The sequence below is a fragment of the Chlorocebus sabaeus genome, chromosome 21 (genome assembly GCF_047675955.1).
Source record: "Chlorocebus sabaeus isolate Y175 chromosome 21, mChlSab1.0.hap1, whole genome shotgun sequence".
NCBI lineage: Eukaryota > Metazoa > Chordata > Mammalia > Primates > Cercopithecidae > Chlorocebus > Chlorocebus sabaeus.
In genome coordinates, this window is record NC_132924.1 from 101,879,387 (window position 1) to 101,899,376 (window position 19,990).

General features: G+C 39.8%; 1 protein-coding gene across 2 annotated transcripts in view; it reads right to left on the minus strand.

Moving 5' to 3' along the window:
* Positions 1–986: 986 nt before the first annotated feature.
* TNPO3 (transportin 3) overlaps positions 987–19,990 on the minus strand; it is a 99,776-nt gene continuing 80,772 nt past the window's right edge. For both annotated transcript variants that reach the window (XM_007982872.3, XM_007982873.3), the window contains 5 exons: positions 18,803–18,959; positions 16,573–16,740; positions 13,738–13,850; positions 4,004–4,095; positions 987–2,181 (listed from right to left, as the gene is read on the minus strand). In XM_007982872.3, the coding sequence (XP_007981063.1) occupies positions 4,035–4,095; positions 13,738–13,850; positions 16,573–16,740; positions 18,803–18,959 (499 nt within the window). In that variant the 3' untranslated portion in view covers positions 987–2,181; positions 4,004–4,034. The remainder of the gene's footprint in view (positions 2,182–4,003; positions 4,096–13,737; positions 13,851–16,572; positions 16,741–18,802; positions 18,960–19,990) is intronic.

The window sequence follows — 19,990 nt, forward strand, 5'->3', positions numbered from 1 at the left end:
CTCTAGACACTCAAGTTTTTTTCTCTCTTTCTATTATTGCCTCTTTAGAGATTAAAACCCTGTGTACCACTGATGTTATGCTGGAAGATTTGTTTCACCAATTCCTATTGTTCTATAGCTTGAGGATTTATGCCCAGGAGTGAAAAAGTTAAAGTGACAGGCAAAGAAAAGGCAGAGAAGTGTCAGTATATCAACAACACTGCCAGATGTATCACATTAGAATACAGCTCCGCCGTTATTAGCTCAAAGCCCCACTGCCATAACAGATTGTTACGATTCCATTTATTAAAAACTCAGGAAAATGCAAACTAATCTACAGTGACAGAAAACCAGTGGTTACGTGGAAATAGGGATAGATGGGAAGAGGCAGGAAGGAGGGATTACCTAGGGGTTCAAGGAAACTTTTGGCAATAAAGAGTATGTTCACTACTACCCAGGAGGCAGAGCTTGCAGTGAGCAGAGATTGCGCCACTGCACTCCAGCCTGGGTGACAGAGCGAGACTGTCTCAAAAAAAAAAAAAAAAAAAAAGTGTATTCACTACCCTGACTGTGATAACGGTTTCATGGATGTATCTTATGTCAAAGCTTATCCAAGTGTATACCTTAAACACATGCAGATTATGTTAATGATACTTCAATAAAGTTTTTTTTTTTTTTTAAAAGATCAATAAATCTGTAGGTCAGGAAACTGTGTATTTGTGTGGCCACAATAGAAAAACCATACCACACTGTTTAACATGAAAGAGTAACACGAAAGGGTAAAATGTAAGTGTCACGAGTTTTGGTGTGAATTAGGAGAATAAAAGGTGCAGAATGAGCCACTTCCCTGAAGTCTGAAGGGTCTGTGGCATCAGGGCAGGGGCCTGCCCTTTCAACTCCATCCCCATATGTCTATCAGGTACCAAAGGCTGATTCCATAGCTAGTCTAGCTGAACCATTTCTGAGCTACAAGGCAGTGAATGAAAGTAAAAACAAAGAAACACTGGTTAAATTTTAAAAATTTATTCTTTTTCTTTTGTTGCTGTTGATTTGTTCTTGAGATGGCTACAACACCAGACAGAACAGTGCCCTCATATCTGATGGCTGTGCAGGGCTGCACTCCTTTGAAACATTAAGATCTGTTTTGGGCTTCCCTCTTTGGCCTCACCCTCCCCTTGAAATCAAGTCATTTCCACACTTTTTAGTAAAATACTAAATGACACATCATCCCTTGTTAGCCCTGTAAACATTTTTTCTCCACACACCCTCCCTCTTTTTTTTCTCTCATGTCTGTGGGTGAATAATTCACTAAGAAAAAAACCTTAAAAAACAAAAACTTACACATTTATATCCTGCACCCCCCACCCTACCCCAGTTTTGGCTCTTCTCTCCAAGGCAGACAACAACCTGATGTGGATTGGAAGTGGACTGAGATATGGTTATGGATGTATGGTTCAGATATCCATAAATTCTGACCCTGGCAGGTCCTGAGCATCACCAATGTGACCACAATAGAAAGCAGAATAGGCTCCTTGCTTACTCCTCCTTGTCTAAACAATTCTAAAGGTGGGAATAAACAGCTGGGGAAGGTAGAATAAATTTCTACTCATTTGCATTTAAAAGGAGGGGAGAGAGAAAGAGAAGGAAGGGGAGAAGAGGAAACAGAGGACAAAACAATAGAAAACCTGAACAAATGACCCTGACCCTCTTCTTCCAATTGCAGCTATTTAATTCACGTGAATCCCCACATTATCCCTAAGTACATTTTTTGTTTCACAGAAAGCTTGTCCTTTTGTTTCTCCATGTGCACGTGCGCACTGGCGCTTGTGCGTGTATGTGTGTGCGTGCATGTGTCATTTGCTACCAGGTGAATGTTTCAGTTCTGGTTTCTGTTTAGTTTTCCTTTTTTTTCTTTTTTCTTTACTTAAAATTATTTTTCCTTTTAGAAAGTTCACCAGGAAACCAGCTCCCCTCCCCACCACGCCGGGCAGGCCACAGCCATCTTTTTAAAAACCGCGCTGATTTTCCCTCACACCCCCAAACAGGAACTCCTCAGGATGGCCTCAGAAGGCTGGAGTCTCTCCCTGTCTGGCGGGACACCCTGGTGGCGGTGAAGGCCCCTCTGCCACAACGGAGGTTTCTGATTGTGGGACACAGTCTGGTTTTTGTTTTCTTCCTGTCTTCTAATTAAAAAAGACATTCCTGACAAAAGAGATAAGACAGTCAATAACTGCACCAGAAAACAGAGCATTTAGTAAAATCAACCTTAAGGCAGAGGTTTCTGTATTTCCTCAGGTACGAAGTTTGCCATAAGAACTCAGAAAAAAAAAAAATAAGTCTGGAGTTTTAACTTGTGGGTTCAAGGGAGCTACTGCATTAAAGAGACACCATCTGCAGTGTGTTTCCAATGCTGAGTATGCTGTGGAAACAAGGGATGACGTGTCAGGAGGGCAAAGAGCCAACAGGTCCAGGTCTCCCATTCAAAGCAACCAGGGAAGTTCCACCTCAGTCTGCCAAATCCCACAGGCTTCATGTCGATTTTTATTTTGAAATAAGGCTTTGCCTACCAACCAGTTAAAAACAAAACAAAACACCAATTTAGATGCTATCGAAAGGATACTGTATTAAGTGGAGTGGTTCAAAGTGAGGACTCTGGTACCAGAATATCTACATGTGAACTCTGGCTCCACCAATAACTGTCAGGCAAATTGTTAAACATTGTTGAACCTCAATTTCCTCATCTGTAAAGCAGGAAAAATAGTAACAAATCCAGAAAAGCAGATGAGGATTACCTAATACATCTAAAGCATTTAAAACAGTGCCCTGACACACAGTAAGGGCACAATAAAAGTTAACCACGAACACCGACAGCTGTCCATGAGCAACCTTATGAGGTGTATCAGTGTCAGCTAACCCAGACGCCACGCAAAATCTGGGGATCCCAAATGATATTATTACTCATTAAAACAATCAAAGTTGAGAAATGATTTTGGGTGTGGCAAGGCACTGCTGAATATCACCTTTACCTATGAATGCATTTATCACAGAAACTACCAGTGAGTGCTACACATTCATCAATAATTGCCTCCTGGGAGAAGAAACTCGCCTTGAAACATCAAAGAGTGGGCTTAAAGGAGAGTTGGTTTTCTTCTCTCCGTCAAGAAATTGGCATCCAAATTCTACTACCCACTCCTTTCTGCTAAGCTTCTTGCTTTGCTTCAGAATCAGGAGATGGAAAGCACGTGGAGAAAAGTGCTCATCGGGAGCCAAAGATGCTCCTCCTTTCCTGTAAGGGCCAAGCATCCCTAACCTGAATGGCCAAAATTCTTCAACAGCTGACACTTTTTGAACACTGATATGACCCTCAAGGGAATGCGCATTGATGCATTTTGGATTTTGGATTTTTGGATTAGGAATGCCCAACTGGTATGCATTCTGCAAATATTCCAAAATCCCCAAAAATCAAAAATCCGAAAAACACTTCTGAAAGTGTTTTTTCCTCCGAAATCCCAAGCATTTCGGATAAGGGCTATTCAGCTCGTACCTCCTGCCCTGGTCAAAACCAGGCACTTCAGCATTCAGGTCATAAAAGTGATAAGAATAAGCTCTCTGCTCATTACATCTGGAGGGTCAGTTTTAGGAGACTGGCAACACATATAACAGTCTACTTGAGGTTGCTTTTGCCAAAGTAGCCAGGTTAAAAATACTTGTTTGTTGCCATGTACACTTACCATCTTAGAAGTGTCTGTAAGGGGAAGGGGGAAGAAAATTTTTCAATGCACTTTGCAACAGTTACTTTTTTATGGAGGTAAAAATGGTCTCCCAAAGACACTGACTATTATCTGGCTGCCCAGGCCCAGGAAAATCTGGGCCCCGTATATTCCAGCTGTTCACCACAGTTAAACTGCTGAGTCCTTCCCTGACTCCAGCTATAAGACCGGTCCCATGATAGGCATTAAAACCTATGCCCATTCCCAGGCATCCCCGACAGTCCGGAGAAAAGCTGGGAACTATGTATCCTCACCTGGGTGACAGGCACAGTGCAGGAGTGTGAGCTATCGAAACAACCTGGTGAAGTCTCGCAAGGCCCAGCAAACTTGCTTACATTCCTCAGCACTAGAAAAGAAAAGGTAGGTTGGTCCTTGACTGAGGAGAAAAGACAGAATATGCTGAAAAACCACTGCAACATTGGGGCAAACTGAGAACCGTCCCAACTCTGCTAGGAGCTCTCTCCATCGTTTCCTGAGCGGCCCTGGCTTCAGATCTTTCTGTAATTCAGGGCAAAAATTAACTATTATATATGAGAAAAGTTATAAGCTTGGTGGTCTTCAAAGAGTGGACTCTGGACACAAACTGCCCAAGTTTGAATCTTGGCTCCATTGTGCCCTTCAAGTTACCAATCTTTGTCTCAGTTTCCTCATCTGTTAATATTATCTACTTCATAACACTGTTTAGAGGATTAAAATCATCCATATACAGAGTGTTTATGATAATAGAGCAGTGAACAAAATAGTATTCAATACATGTAGGCTGCTATAACAACACTTGGTTGCTAAGGCTCTCATAAGTTTCCTCATTCTCTTCCAAAGATAGATTTTGTTTACAAAGGCTGGTCTAGCAACTAAGTCTCCATCAGTCATTGATTTTCTAGTTGAACAGGCTGCTCAGGATTTCCTCCTGTGGGAGGAGGAGGGAGAGAGGAAAGAGTTAAAACATGTAGAAAGAGAGATGAAGCAGGAGATGCCTATGCGATATGAATAGCCCAATATTCAACCAACCCTGTTTTTTCAAAAGCCCCCTGACCTCCCTTTGTCCAAAACTGTCACCAAGAAACCAGCTGATGCCAGGGTCATTCTACTGTATCTGTCTTCGTAACAGTTTTTGCTAAATGAACATGAGGCTAAGCTAAAGCAGTGGAAAAGGAAGCATCTCTTTTTTTGTTTTTGAGATGGAGTCTTGTTCTTGTCATCCAGGCTGCAGTGCAATGGCATGATCTCAGCTCACTGAAACTTTTGCCTCCCAGGTCCAAGCGATTCTCCTGCCTCAGCCTCCCCAGTAGCTGGGATCACAGATGCCCACCACCACACCTGGCTAATTTTTTATATTTTTAGTAGAGATGTGGTTTCACCATGTTGGCCAGGCTGGTCTCGAACTCCTGACCTTGTGATTCGCCCGCCTCGGCCTCCCAAAGTGCTGGGATTACAGGCATGAGCCACCGCGCCCAGCCAGGAAGCAATTCTTAATATGCTTGCCTTCCTGTGGTCCTCTCCCTGGCTCAACTAACTCAGATACCAGTGCCTACAGCCTAGGATTCAATGCAGATGAAAACACACTTTCCATCTCATAATGATTAAACACCAGGGGAGGGAGCTGCTCTAAGTGATCCAACAGAAAAGATGAAAATACAGCTATCCACTTAGGTTCCTACATCCAGATTTCTCTACCCATTGTTAAGTTCTGAAACATCATTAAGAACCTTGACTTAGACCCCATGACTTGATTCAACAGAACATTCTAGAAAGTTTCTTCTAGTCTCTCCATCCTAAAAATGTAATGAAAATAAGGCAGGTGGCCAGGCACAGTGGCTCATGCTTGTAATCCCAACACTTTGGGGCAACACAAGGAGACCCCATCTCTACAAATAATTTAAAACTTAGCTGGGTGTGGTGGTGCACACCTGTGGTCCTGGCTACTCACGAGGCTAAGGCAGGAGGATAACCTGAGCTGGGGAGGTTGAGGTTGCAGTGAGCCGTGATTGTGCCACTGCATTCCAGGCTGGGCAACAGAGTAAGACCCTGTCTCAAAAAAAAAAAGAAAAAAGAAAGAAAATGAGCTTTCTGGCTTTATTGGAATTGCCATTACCTCTGTGGATTTAATAAGCTTCAATTAAAGTGTTACATTTCTTATTTTACTTCCAAATTAATATTGATTGTTAAGGAGGCAGCCAGGGTATGTGAGCCCATACCACTCATGCTCCCAATGTCAGGAAGGAGGAAGATTTGTAACCCAAGAGAAGTTGCTATGTGGTGTGTTATTACAAGGGACTAGGATAATAGAAAACCCTGAAACTTAGGACAGTGCTGGAGACTGAGATTTTTTTGCTATCCTAATGTCTTACATGTTTTAAATTTTACCCTTCTTCAAGAGACTTCCGTTTTGTTTTGTTTTCAAAACAGATAGAAACAGGGTCTCACTGTGTTGCCCAGGCTGCTCGAACTTCTGGGCTCAAGCTATTGTCCTGCCTCAGCCTCCAAAAGTGCTGGGATTACAGGCGTGAGTCACGGTGCCCAGCAGAGACTTTGGAAGAGAAATAACTTCACAGCCTCCTTTGTGGTGCATGAGAGAAAGTATTGAAACCAAAATGCAAGTATGGGAGAACTGCAGTGAGATAGGATGAAATCAGGGACAGGCTACGTTGTCAACTCGGCTTCTGCCCCAATCCTACCTGCAAGTGCTTTGGTGTCAAACACTTCAGCCAAATGTTTAACTTAAGTGTCCTTGGTGGGCAGCCCAATGAAATGGATCAAAAAGCTCGAGGCCGGGCGCTGTGGCTCACACCTGTAATCACAGCACTTCAGGAGGTCAAGGCAGGTAGATGACCGGAGGTCAAAGGTTGAGACAAGCCTGGCCAACATGGTGAAACCCATCTCTACTAAAAATACAAAAATTAGCCAGACATGGTGGTGGGTACCTGTGATCCCAGCTACTCGGGAGGCTGAGGCCGGAGAATCGCTTGAACCAGGAGGCGGAGGTTGCAGTGAGCTGAGATCACACCACTGCACTTCAGCCTGGACGACAGAGCAAGACTCCATCTCAAAAAAAAAAAAGCTCCATGAATGTTAGAACCATAGTCATGTGTTACAGTGATATTTTGGTCAACGATGGACTGCATATATGACAGTGGTCCTACGAGTATAATAGAGATGAACAACTGCATGTTGCATTACTCACATGCTTGTGGTGATGCTGGTATAAAAAAACCTACTGCACTGCCAGTCGTATAAAACAACGCATATAATTATCTACAGTACACAATACTTGATCATAAACAACTATATTACTGGGTTATGTATTTACTATACTATACTTTTTATCATTAGAATGTATTCCTTTTACTTACAAAACAAAAAACAAAAAACAAAAAACTGTAAAACAGCCTCAGGCAGGTCCTTCAGGAGGGATTCCAGAAGAAATTGTTATCCTAGGAGACGGCAGCCCCATGTGTGTTATTGCCCCTGAAGACCTTCTAAGTGGGACAAGATGTAAAGGTGGAAGACAGTGATATTGATGATCCTGACCCTATGTAGGACTAGGCTAATGTGTGTTTGTGTCTTAGCTTTTAACAAAAAAGTTTAAAAGCTTTAAAAAATAAAAAATAAAAGAAAGTAATTTTTAGAAAAAAGCTTATAAAGATACAAAGAAAAAAATTTTTTATGAGCTGTACAATTTGTGTTTTAAGCTACGTGTTATTACAAAGGAGTCCAAGAGTTTTTTTTAAAATTCAGTTTATAAAGTAAAAAAGTTACAGTAAGCAAGGGTTAATTTTTTATTATTATTTTTATTTTGAGACAGAGTCTCACTCTGTTGCCCAGGCTGGAGTGTGGTGGCACGATCTCGGCCCACTGCAACTTCTGCCTCCCAGGTTCAAGCGTTTCTCCAGCCTCAGCCTCCCAAGTAGCTGGGATTACAGGTGCCCACCACTACGGCTGGCTAATCTTTAAAATTTTTAGTAGAGATGACGGCTGGCTAATCTTTAAAATTTTTAGTAGAGATGGGGTTTCACCATGTTGGCCAGGCTGGTCTCAAACTCCTGATCTCAAGTGATCTGTCTGTCTCGGCCTCCCAAAGTGCTGGGATTACAGACATGAGCCACTGCGCCTGGCCAAGGGTTTTTTATTGATGAAAAAATTTTTTTGTAAACTTAGTGTAGCCAAAGTATATAGTATCTATAAAAAGTCTACAGTAGTGTATGGTAATGTCCTAGGCCTTCTATTTACTCACCACTCACTCATTCACTCACCTAGAGCAACTTCAGTCCTGCAAGTTCCATTCATGGTAAGTGCCCTCATACAGGTGTACCTTTTTTTTTTCTCTTTTATACTGTATTTTTACTGTACCTTTCCTATGTTTAGATATGTTTGGATATACAAATTCTTACCATTGTGTTACAATTGCCTACAGTATTCAGTACAGTAACCTGCTGTACAGGTTTGCAGCCTAGGAGCAATAGGCTACACTATATAGACCAGATGTCCAGTAGGCTATACCGTCTAGGTTTGTAGAAGTATATTCTATGATGTTTGCACAACAACTAAACCACCTAATGACACATCTTGGAACATATTTCTATCAGTAAGTAACACATGACTGTATTTTCTGTCTCAGTCCTTCTGACATTTGATATTTCTTAGCTTTTTATTTTATTTATTTACTTTTTCAACTGCCAGTATTTTTTAGATTCTATTTTCTGGCTTCTAGTCCCCAAGTTCCTATCTTTCCACCACATTTCTGAAAGCTTTTATGGTCGCTATTTTTCGAGCCCCATAAGATTACTAGGGGAGTGCTGAGAAATGAGATCCTTTTGATCCGATGACCTGGTAGGTAATAGAAAATAATGAAACTCTGGTGACTTGACTAGGGATTCAACCCCTTACTGGCCTCTAATTCCAGTATCAATGCTTCCCATGTTCAACATCTTTTGGCTTTGAAGCTCCCCAGGCAAGTGACAAGCAGTCACAGAATAAACACCAAGATAGAGAAATGGAAATGATGGCAGGGTTTCTTCTGGTCCCAATTGGTCTTAGTTAATGATGGGCTCATTTGGCATTTGGAAAGCAAGAATGTTATTTTAGAATGAAACGTCCCAGCTTTCTTCAAGTTGACCAACTAAAAAAGCTAGGGAATTAATTACCAGTACCACGTGAAAAGCAGGCTTGGGCTTGCTGAAATGAAACTGAACCAGTTCACCCTCTCTGCCAGAATAGCAAACAAAGTAGCATGTTGAGGCAGGTGTTACAGGACCTTAAAATCAAAAGGGAGACTGAGTCATGAATGGGACAGAAAGTTCAAGGGCTTTCTGTCCTTTCTACTACAGGCAATCTAGAGGAAGAGAATTACTAAGAGGAGATGAGCAATCTCAAGTCCTTTCTCTAGCACCTCAACATCAGCTCTCACTTCTGTTCATTTCCCACCACTATGTTACATATGTTACAGCCTGCTATAGGAAGAGCTGCAAAACTTGTTTAGCAATGAAAGATCAGGTAGATCAGGATGGTGGTGTACCTTATTTTCCCATATCATAGGACAAAGATCACAGATTTTTCCCCCCACAGCACTACTTTACTTAGGTCTCTTTTCCTTGCCCCGAGAATTATCATAAATTAGGAAAGGATATCTATGACCTTGATTTCAGACTTAGCATATTATTTTATCTGTCATATATTAGTCCCACTGAGGGAATGAGGGCTTGACAGAGACTTATTCCAGAATGTGTGGGTGGCTGCCTTAGAGTCAACAGGAGACATGCCCCAGCTAGTCTTGCAAGTACATAATGACATTGTAGCAGTTTCTCCTCTGAGGAAAAGGGAGTTAACATTCACTGATCACATACTATGTGCAAGATCTTTAGATTTCCATTTGGTATCTCATAATAACCTTATGAGACTGGTAGTACTAACCCTATTTCACTTGATAAATAAACTGAAGATCAAAGTAATAGGGTATGTGGCAAGATTCAGACAAATATACTTGACTCCAAACCCCATCTTTGGAGGGCTTCCCCTAGGTTCCCATTTGCTTTAAGAAAATTAGAGCCAATACGATCCTTCCCTTATACTGTAACCAGCACTGAATGGAATAATGCAAAACAGAAGCAGAGAGAAGCAACTACTATACTTCTTTCCCGAGACAGCTTGTAGATAGAATACTACTTCTACTGAGAAGATTCACAGTAAAAGCAATCAAATAATTTTTAAGGTCACCCCAGTCAATATATGTCTACCCAGTGGAGGGAAAATCCCCATTTCTGGCAAAATGTGTCATGAAGGGTCACATGCTGTTTTTCAGTCATGCATGTCACTTGATCTATGGCTAAAAGTGAGTTATTTCTGGGGCATACTGGGCTTACTACTTAAGCTACTTAGTAAACTATAAAATAATAGCATTCCGTGGTTTGGGATTTTAACATTAACAACATTGTTGGAGACATTCCAGAAGATGAGAAAGTAAACTATTTTGGAAAGTGACATTAAGAAATCAATTCTGAGAAAAGACAACTAGCTCTTGTACCCTGCTTAAAGTTCATTTTCTTTCCCTTCTAAGTCTGATTTTACCCATAAAAGTGTAATTTATGCTCATAAAAAAGTGCACATAGTACAGAAAGTTATGAAATGAAAAGTAAAAGCCTCCCTCCCCTCCTAGTCTCACTTATGTATCTTTCCAAAAACTTACTGTGCAGAAAGTAGCCTGTGTGTGTGTATAATTTATAATAAAACAGCTCTTTAAAGTACAAGGTGGTTAATTTACAATAGCATAAAAAAATACTTATGAAAAAATTTAACCAAGGAGGTGAAAAACTTATTCACTGAAAACTACAAAATGTAGCTGAAAGAAATTAAAGACACCAATAAATGGAACAATATACTGTATTTGTCGATTTGGAGATTTAATATTGTTAAGATTTCAATACTACTCCAAGCAATCTATAGATTCAATACAATCCCCATCAAAATCCCAACAACCTCTTGTACAGAAAAATCTACCCTAAAATTCATACGGAATTTCAAGGGTCCCCAAGTGGCAAAACAATACTTTTTTTTTTTTTAAATTTTTGAGACGGAGTCTCACTCTGTGGCCCAGGCTGGAGTGCAGTGGCCGATCTCGGCTCACTGCAAGCTCCACCTCCTAGGTTCACGCCATTCTCCTGCCTCAGCCTCCTGAGCAGCTGGGACTACAGGTGCCCACCACCACGTCCGGCTAATTTTTTGTATTTTTAGTAGAGACAGGGGTTTCACTGTGTTAGCCAGGATAGTCTCGATCTCCTGAACTTGTGATCTGCCCACCTCGGCCTCCCAAAGTGCTGGGATTACAGGAATGAGCCACCGTGCCTTGCTGCCAAAACAATCTTTAAAGAGAACACTACAGGCCTCATATTCCTGATTGTAAAATTTATTACAAAGCCACAATAATCAAAACAGCATGGTACTGACATAAAGAAATACATCATAGACCAATGGAATAGAATAGGGAGTCCATTAATAAATTCTCCTGTATATGGTCAAATGATTTTCAACAAGGATGTCAGTGCAGAAAGGGCAGTCTTTTCAATAAACGGTGCTGGGAAAACTGGACATCCACAAGCAAAAGAAAGAGGCTGGACCCTTACCTAATACCACATATAAAAATTAACTCAAAAAGGATCAAAGACCTGACATAAGACCTAAAACTGTAAAACTTTTAGAAGAAAATCTAAGCGGAAAACTTCATGACATTAAATCTGGCAATGATTTCCTAGATATGACACCAAACAGACAACGAAACTAAAACAGATAAACTAGGCTATATCAAAATTAAAAACTTCTGTGCATCAAGGGACACAATCAACAGAATGAAAAGGCAACCTAAAGAATGGAAGAAAATGTTTGCAAATCATGTACCTGATAAGGAATTAATATCTCAAATATAAAAGGAACTCCTGCAACTCAACAACAAAAGAAACCCAATTTTTAAACAGGCAAAGCACTTGAATAGACATTTCTCCAAGAAGATAAACAAATGGCCAACAAGCATATGAAAAGATGCTCAACATCATTAACCATTAGGGAAATGCAAATGAAAACCGCAATGAGATATCACTTCACACTTGGTGTGAAATGCTAAGATGGCTACTCTCAAAAAACCGAGAAAATAACAAGTGTTGGTGAGGATGTGGAGAAATTGGAACTTTGTGCACTGCTAGTGGGAATGTAAAATGGTGCAGCTGCTATGGAAAACAGTATGATGGTTCTTCAAAAAATTAAAAGAAGATTAAATAGAATCACCATATGATCCAGCAATTCCACATCTAGGTATCCAAAAGAATTGAAAGCAGGGGCTGAAAGAGATATTTGTACACCTGGGTTTATAGGAGCCTTACTCACAACAGCTAAGAGGTAGAAGCAATCCAAATGGCCATCAACAGATGGAAGGATAAATAAAATGTGGTATACGCATACAATGGACTATTATTTAGCCTTTAAATGGAAGAAAATTCTGGCACACGCTACAACATAGATGAATCCTGAGGACATTATGCTAAGTGAGGTAAGCTAGCCACAAAAATACAAATCTGTATTATCTCACTTATATGAGGTGTCTATAGTAGTCAGACTCAAACATTAAGTAGGAAGGTAATTGCCAGGAGATGGGGAGAGGGGAGAATGGAGAATTGTTGCTTAATGGGTACAGTTTCAGTTTTACAAGATGGAAAAGCTCTTGATATTGGTAATGCAACAACATGAATATATACTTAACCCTACTGAACTATGCATTTATAAAAATGGTTAATACTGTAAATTTCATGTTATGTGTATTTTTATAACAATTAAAAAATTTTAAAATTATTTTAAAAGCTCAAGTTAGGTTATATAATACTGTTATTTTAACCTTTACAATTTATCTTGTATATTTTTCCATATTATCACGTATTTCTTCTTTCTTGTTTATCTTTGGGACTATTTACCAGTGTAAGCACACTGTTAATTATTTAACTTTTCTCTATTGATGGGCAAGTAGAATATTTCCAGTTTTTTCACTATTACCAACCTTGCTATAACATTCCTTCTTTGACCTATATATCTTTCCACACTGTATGATTATAAGTTATTGCCTAAAATTTAGTCAAAACTCTAAAGACTCTAAATATAAAAAGAGTATCAGGGCAAGGGAACATGTAGCTATAAAATCCAACTTAAGTCGCTGTCACTAATATTAAGACCATAAGTCTCATAACCTTTGATTCGGTGATTAAATTTTAATGGAAAATATTCAAAAGAAGGAAAAGGTTCTATTTTTGACATTATCTGTAATACTAAAAAATGGAAAAATGATCTAAATGCCTACCAATAGAGGCATTATAAGGAAATCAAGTAACACCTTTATAGCTATAAAACAATAGGAAGACTATGTAACTGTATTAAAAATATTTTTATGTTCACAGTAAAAAAAACACACCCACTTTACATTTTAGGCTGTAATCCAGAGATTGTAAGTGCCTCATGGGCCTAATGTATTCCAGGCAGATGTTCTGTTTGAACTACACAACTTCTTTGAAATTAGAATTTGACTCTCTTTAGGCATGGTGAATATTCTCCAATTCACTGTCGTCTACATCACTTTCTAATGTTTTATAACCAATGCTTTGCCTTACTCAGGTACCTACATTCTTGACCCCTGAATGTAGATGAAAACTCAGAAGGACTTAGAAAAATATAGACAGATCTCCTGACGGGGAGTGAGCCGCTCAGTGCATTTTCCTTTGGGAGAAATAGTGCCTCCACTTACCGTTAAAAATCTTATACCAGTTAGCACATATGTTAAATATATGTACATACATACACAGCATGGTGATGTTTTCCTGCTAGATTTGCTTCCAATGCCAATTTGTGCAATTCAAGGTTAAACAGAATATAAATGGTCCATTTCCAAGGACACATAAGAAATAAAGATATGTTTCTTCCCAAACCCCACACCTCCTTTTTAAGAACCCCCAGTATCACTCACCTAGTGACTTGCTTGTGGAAGTCTGTAAGTTGTTTGTGTGTCACTGTGACGGCTCCCACAGTTGTTTCCTTTGGCAAACCTTTTAAGGAATTTTCTAACCAACGACAAAAAGTCTGTATAGGGAAAAAGGGTAAGAGGTTTAAAAGGAAGCATGGCTTACTCACCTGAGACCCTATAGATACTAACAAAACCCCACAAATTTTCCTCAGTAGCATTTACTTCCCTACACTTGGGAGCAAGTAAAGGAATCAACAAAAGTGCTCTCATTAGCCCTTCAAACCCTTTGGGTTGATGGCAGTCTGAACATGAATGCCTAGACTTCCCTTCAAAGGGGCAGCAGGCATCATTTCAGAAAAGGACCTTCTACACCTTAGAAGTGAAGTTTCTTCTGGATGAGGCTATTGTTCTTTTCCTGTCATAACGTATATGACAAATATACATATGCATGCATGCAAACACGGACACGGACACGGACACACACGGACACACACGGACACACACACACACACACACACACACACACACACACTCGCTCTCTTTTTTGAGATAGGGTCTCGCTCTGTTGCCCAGGCTGGCGGGCAGTGCACTGCAGCTTTGACCTTCCAGGCTTAAGTGATCCTCCCACCTCAGCTTCCCAGGTAGCTCGGACTACGGAAGTCCAACATGCCTGGCTAATTAAAAATAATTTTTTTTAAGAGATGAGGAGTCTTTCTATATTGCCCAGACTGGTCTCAAACTTCTGGGCTCAAGAGATCCTCCCAAAGTGCTGGGACTACAGGTGTAAGCACTTGACCAATATACTTTTAAAATTAAACAGATTTCCAAAAACTCTTGAGCTTAAAGATCAAAAGAGATCCAAAGTAAAGGTTCAGATACCTGAAAGAGGAGGGGCAAAAAGCCACCATGTCAGAAAGTATACATATGAGTCCGGAATCTTAAGGATTTTAAGGCCATCTCCCTCAGAATAAGTCCTATCCATTCAGTTCCTTTGTGATATCTGCCTGCTCTTTGTGTTAAAAAACCTTACTCTTGTTGCTCATATCTGAGCATTCTCTTTATGCCTTTCCTATGCACAGGAATTGTCTCTACTCCCTTTACTTCCTTCCTTTCAAAAATAAAAATTCTAGAGACTTCCTCTGGGTTCTTATTTTCAGTTTAATTGTTGTCCTTTGGGTCAGCTCTAATATTTCTTCATCCCTTTCTTAAGTGGAATGTATACTTCAGTCAGTTTTGGGCTGTAAAATTACTCTTTTATATCTAATTTTTTTTACATTATATATTTTCCCATTATATTCATTTATGACCATAATAGGCCAGAGCAAAAGTATTATAAATGCTCAGGAAGTACTAAGCATTTCTTAATTATGGATACAAAACAGTTCCTTAATTCTTAAAAATACATAATAGTTGTTATATAGCAACCTTTTTTTTTTTTTTTTTTTTTTTGAGACAGGGTCTTGCTATGCAGCTCAGACTAGAGTGCAGTGGCATGATCATAGCTCACTGCAGGCTGGAACTCCTGGGCTCAAGCAATCCTCCTGCCTCACTCTCCTGAGTAGCTGGGACTATAGATGTATGCCACCACACCCAACTAATTAAAAAGAAATTTTTATTTTTTGTAGGGATGGGGTCTAAGTTGCCCAGGCTGGTCTCCAACTCCTGGCGTCAAGTGATCCTCCTGCCTTGGTATCTCAAAGTATTGGAAGACAGGCGTGAACCACTGTGCCCAGCTGATATACAGTACACCCCGTTGAGTACATGGCTACCTGGTTTCTATTCCTGTACAAACTTCTTGTTCCCATTTTTTGTTGTTGTTGTTGTTGTTAGCACTTAACAATATGTTTACAATCAAGAATGTTTTTATAAAGTTAGATTTACATAAGTTTTCTGTTACTTGGGAACCAAGTGTATTTGTAAAAAAGTTTAAGCAGAGTATGAAGACTTTTTCCCTCAGGTCGACTTCTGAATTAAATTTGCTGATTCCTGGAGGTTCAAAAAGTACTTTTCTTTGGAAAAACAAATATGCTACTCTATCAGGTTGAAATGGAACATGTGTATTGAACCAGCGAGGAATAGGTACTATTATATATTATTATTATCCATTTTATATTCTGCAGTTCCATAAGACAGTTCACTTTAACTAGGTCCCATTGAGTACTTTCCTGAACTGCTTTTATAGTAATATTAAAAATTATAAATTCCATTTTAAAAACAATTTCAGGTTATATTATACTTTACCATTCTACTCAACTTTCACACAGTACACATAACCTGAGTTATGGTCATGTGGCCCAGTACTGACATTACTTGGGCATTATCAGATAGCTTTAAAAAAACAACTCCATCCTTAGGTGGGTGATAAAGGATCTGGTTCAAAGAAATCCAGAGGGGAAATATATCCAACTGTACATTGTGGGTTACTTTCACAATTATGTGCTTCCAAATGTTCTGGTTAGATGTATCACCAAGAAATAATATAGTGCTATAGAATAAGTCTCAAAGGATTAAATACTTCCTGAGTAATATGCAACTAATAAAACTGACATTTGGACATCTCTCACAAGTGAACAAATTTCACACTGGAAAGTCACACGACTGAATTCAATGCTTGATACTTACTTCTGGTAATATAGCCCCTATGACAGTGACATAGAAACATGCTTTAAATAACTCAATATAAATTACTGACCTTTACGGGCCTCTTCATCTACCAATCTAACTTGGCAATATGTCTAAATTTGGTTCCATGGACAGTAAACAGGGCTAGTTGCAAAATTAGGGTTGGTCTTAAGGACCCAAGCCTGTGAGATAAATTCCTTATGAAAACAATCTTACCGGTCTGTCAACCTGCATGATCTCCCAGAGCACTTCAGCCACATCTGGTAGGGTATAGGGGGGGAGGCAAAAGCAGCAGGTGTGCAGCAGCTGGCTGACAAGCTGCTGTCCAAGCTGGTTCATCACCTGTCCAATCAGTTCTTTCCGTAATTCAAAGTCTTCTTCATGCTGTATGTAGGAAAGCAGGAACATCAGATAAATTCTAGTCTCAATTTCCCAAAGACCAAGCACTCCTTCCTCTTTAGCAATTTCTCTTTAATAGGTCGGAAAGTGTGTATGTCTGTGTGTGCGGGTGTGTGTGTGTGTGTATGCAGGTGGGTGTAAAGTAACAGCTGGATTCACAAAGTCCAGAAAATGTTTTGTCTTTGGAAAGAAAATGAAGGAGTTCATTAGTATCCAGGGAATGAACATGGGTTTCAACAGAGATTAATGCTTAGATTTTTCATGATTTGAAGGCAGAAAACATGGTTAAGAATTAAAGTTAGCAATTTTTAAATTTTTTTTCTCATCTTCTATGTGATGGTATTAATTTTTCTTTAATGTGAAAAATAACTTGTGTTCCTATTTCCTTTTTTAAAAATCAAGTCAGCCTGGCACGGCAGCACACACCACAGTCCCAGCCACTCCAAAGGCTTAGGGGAACAGCTTAAACCCAGGTGTTCTGGGCTGGAGCATGCTATACCAATTGGGTGCCTGTGCTAAGTTCAGCATCAATGTGGTGACCTCCTAGGAGCGGGAAACCACTCCTGGGTTGCCTAAAGAGGGAGGGGTGAACAGCCCAAGTCAGAAACAGAGTGGGTCAAAATTCCATTCTGATCTGCAGTGGGATCTCACCTGTGAATGGCGACTAGTCTGGGTAACACAGCCAGACCCCCACGTTACAACAAAACAAAACAAAACCAACTGAAATAAGAATTGAAGACATCTATCAGAGATCTAATTTTTTCTATCAAAAAAACCCTTATTTTTTTTCTCCTTGTGGTCTTTAATTTTTTTTTTTTTCTTTTCTGAGACAGAGTCTTGCTCTCTCGCCCAGGCTAGAGTGCGGTGGCCCGATCTCGGCTAACTGAAACCTCCATCCCCTGGGTTCAAGCAATTCTCCTGTCTCAGCCTCCCTAGTAGCTGGGATTACAGGCATCCACTACCATGGTTGGCTAATTTTTGTACTTTTAGTAGAGAGAGGGTTTCACCATGTTGGCCAGGCTGGTCTTGAACTCCTGACCTCAAGTGATCTGCCCGCCTTGGCCTCCCAAAGTGCTGGGATTACAGGCGTGAGCCACTGCGCCCAACCCTTCTTGTGGCCTTTAAAAACACATATATTTCTAATATCTTGAGAAAAATATTTTTTAAATTGCCTTTCCCTTCTAGTTATTTTCTTCTTTTACTGCCAAACTTCTTAAATGAATAGCCTGAATAGAATGCAGAAGTAAATACATACTTCTTCACTGCTCTCCCATCTACAATTCTACTCCACTTCTAATCAAACCTAACTTCAAAACTCCTGTGAACCACATTACTGCTCCCACTGCTTAGTTGTCTACTAACAAACTTAGCACTATTCTGACGTGCTCTGATCTTGATTTAGAGGCAGTATGACTATCTGCCTCTCTAATCCATCACAATTCTACCTCTATTTCATGGCTCCATTTAAATCCCTCCCTTTCCAGAAAGTTATTCCAACTCTTTTTGGTCTAGAGCTTTCCCTCGTCTGACCTCATACCAATCAAGGTGGGAGGATCACTTGAGGCCAGGGGTTCAAGACCAACCTGGGCAACATGGTGAAACCCCATCTCTATAAAAAATATAAAAACTAGCCAGGCATGGTGTTGGATGCCTGTAGTCCTGACTACTCAGTAGGCTGAGGATCCCTTGAGATTCACATCACTGTACTCCAGCCTAGGTGACAGAGCAAGACCCTGTTTCAAAAACAAATGAAAAACACCAAATACTGGCTTCTTGTTGTTACTTAACTCTTTAAACTTGTTTCTCTCTTCAACTAGACACCAAATGGTTTAGGAGCATGAACAGTTTTAGAGTGCTTTATATAGCCTAAAGCACCCAGCACAAGTGTCTCAGTTGATATTTTGACTAGTGAATGATCCACTATGATATATATCTACCAGTACAGATCAAGTAAGGAAATACCGAGATGCTGGTTTTCCCCTAAGGAATGACAAAGAGATAGGAGATAAAAACTGTTAAGTAGAAATGGTATCATTTTTATACTTACATCATTGGCTACCCCTGTATGAATGAGGTCTCGTAGGAACCTCATGACACTACAATTGGCATCCCGGTGGTCCAGGGTAGTAGAGGCAATAGCCCACTGTAAGATAGGGATGACTACTTGGCTCCGCAGCAAGGTGACAGGGCTACGCTGAATAAACCTGGTGTGGAAAGTGAGACTAGGTATAAATGACAAGTTTAGGCTATAAAAGCAGCCAGGGTAAAAGGGCAGAACTATGAAGACAGTAAAAAAGATCAGTGGTTGGTGGGGGTTTCAGGGAAGAAGGGATGAACAGATAGAACATAGAGGATTTTTATGGCAGTGTAAGTATTCTGTATGATACTGTAACAGTGGATACATGTCATTACACATTTGTCAAAACCCACAGAATGTACATCAAGAGTGAAGCCTAATGTAAACTATGGACTTTGGGTGATAATGATGTGTTAATATAGGGTCACTGTTTGTACCACTCTGGTGGGGAATGCTAATAGAGGGAAAGGCTGTATGTGTTAGGAGGGAGGAGTATATGGGAGTAACTTTTCACTCAAATTTACAGTGAACCTAAAGTTGCTCTTAAAAAAAAAAAAAAAAAAAAAAGACCACATCTTAGATTAGTGTATTAAAAGACATGTCACCACACCTAATTTCCAACTAAGATTTAAATCAAGAAAGACCAGTCAAAAGGACTTACAAGTAGAAACTCTCCTAGGTTAAAAAGTCCTAAAGATGCTAGAACAGCATTTCCCAAACTGAAGTTCACAGAATTCCAGTTCCCAGGATGTCAACAGGAATCTCTCAAAGAAAAGGTTGTGTGTTAAGTAAGCTTGGGAAATGCTGCTGGATTTTTAAAGTGGTTTTGCTTGTTTATTTTTTGTTTTAAACTACTATCGGGTTTCCAAGTTCCTTTAATATACAGGGAGAATCTCTTCAAAAAAAAGACACAGTATATTCCAAACTTGTTTCATCATTTGTACAAAGAATATTTCTAGGGACTAGTTTTCCAAGGAATACATACCCTAAGAAAACAGAGGGTGACAGCCTATCCAACAATTCTATCAACTAAAAAAAGAAAAAAACAGTTTTTCTAACCTATCCAAAAACTATCAAAAAAAAGTGTTCAATATTCAATCCTGCCAGTTATGGTGGCTCATGCCTGTAATCCCAGCACTTTAGGAGGCCGAGGTGGGC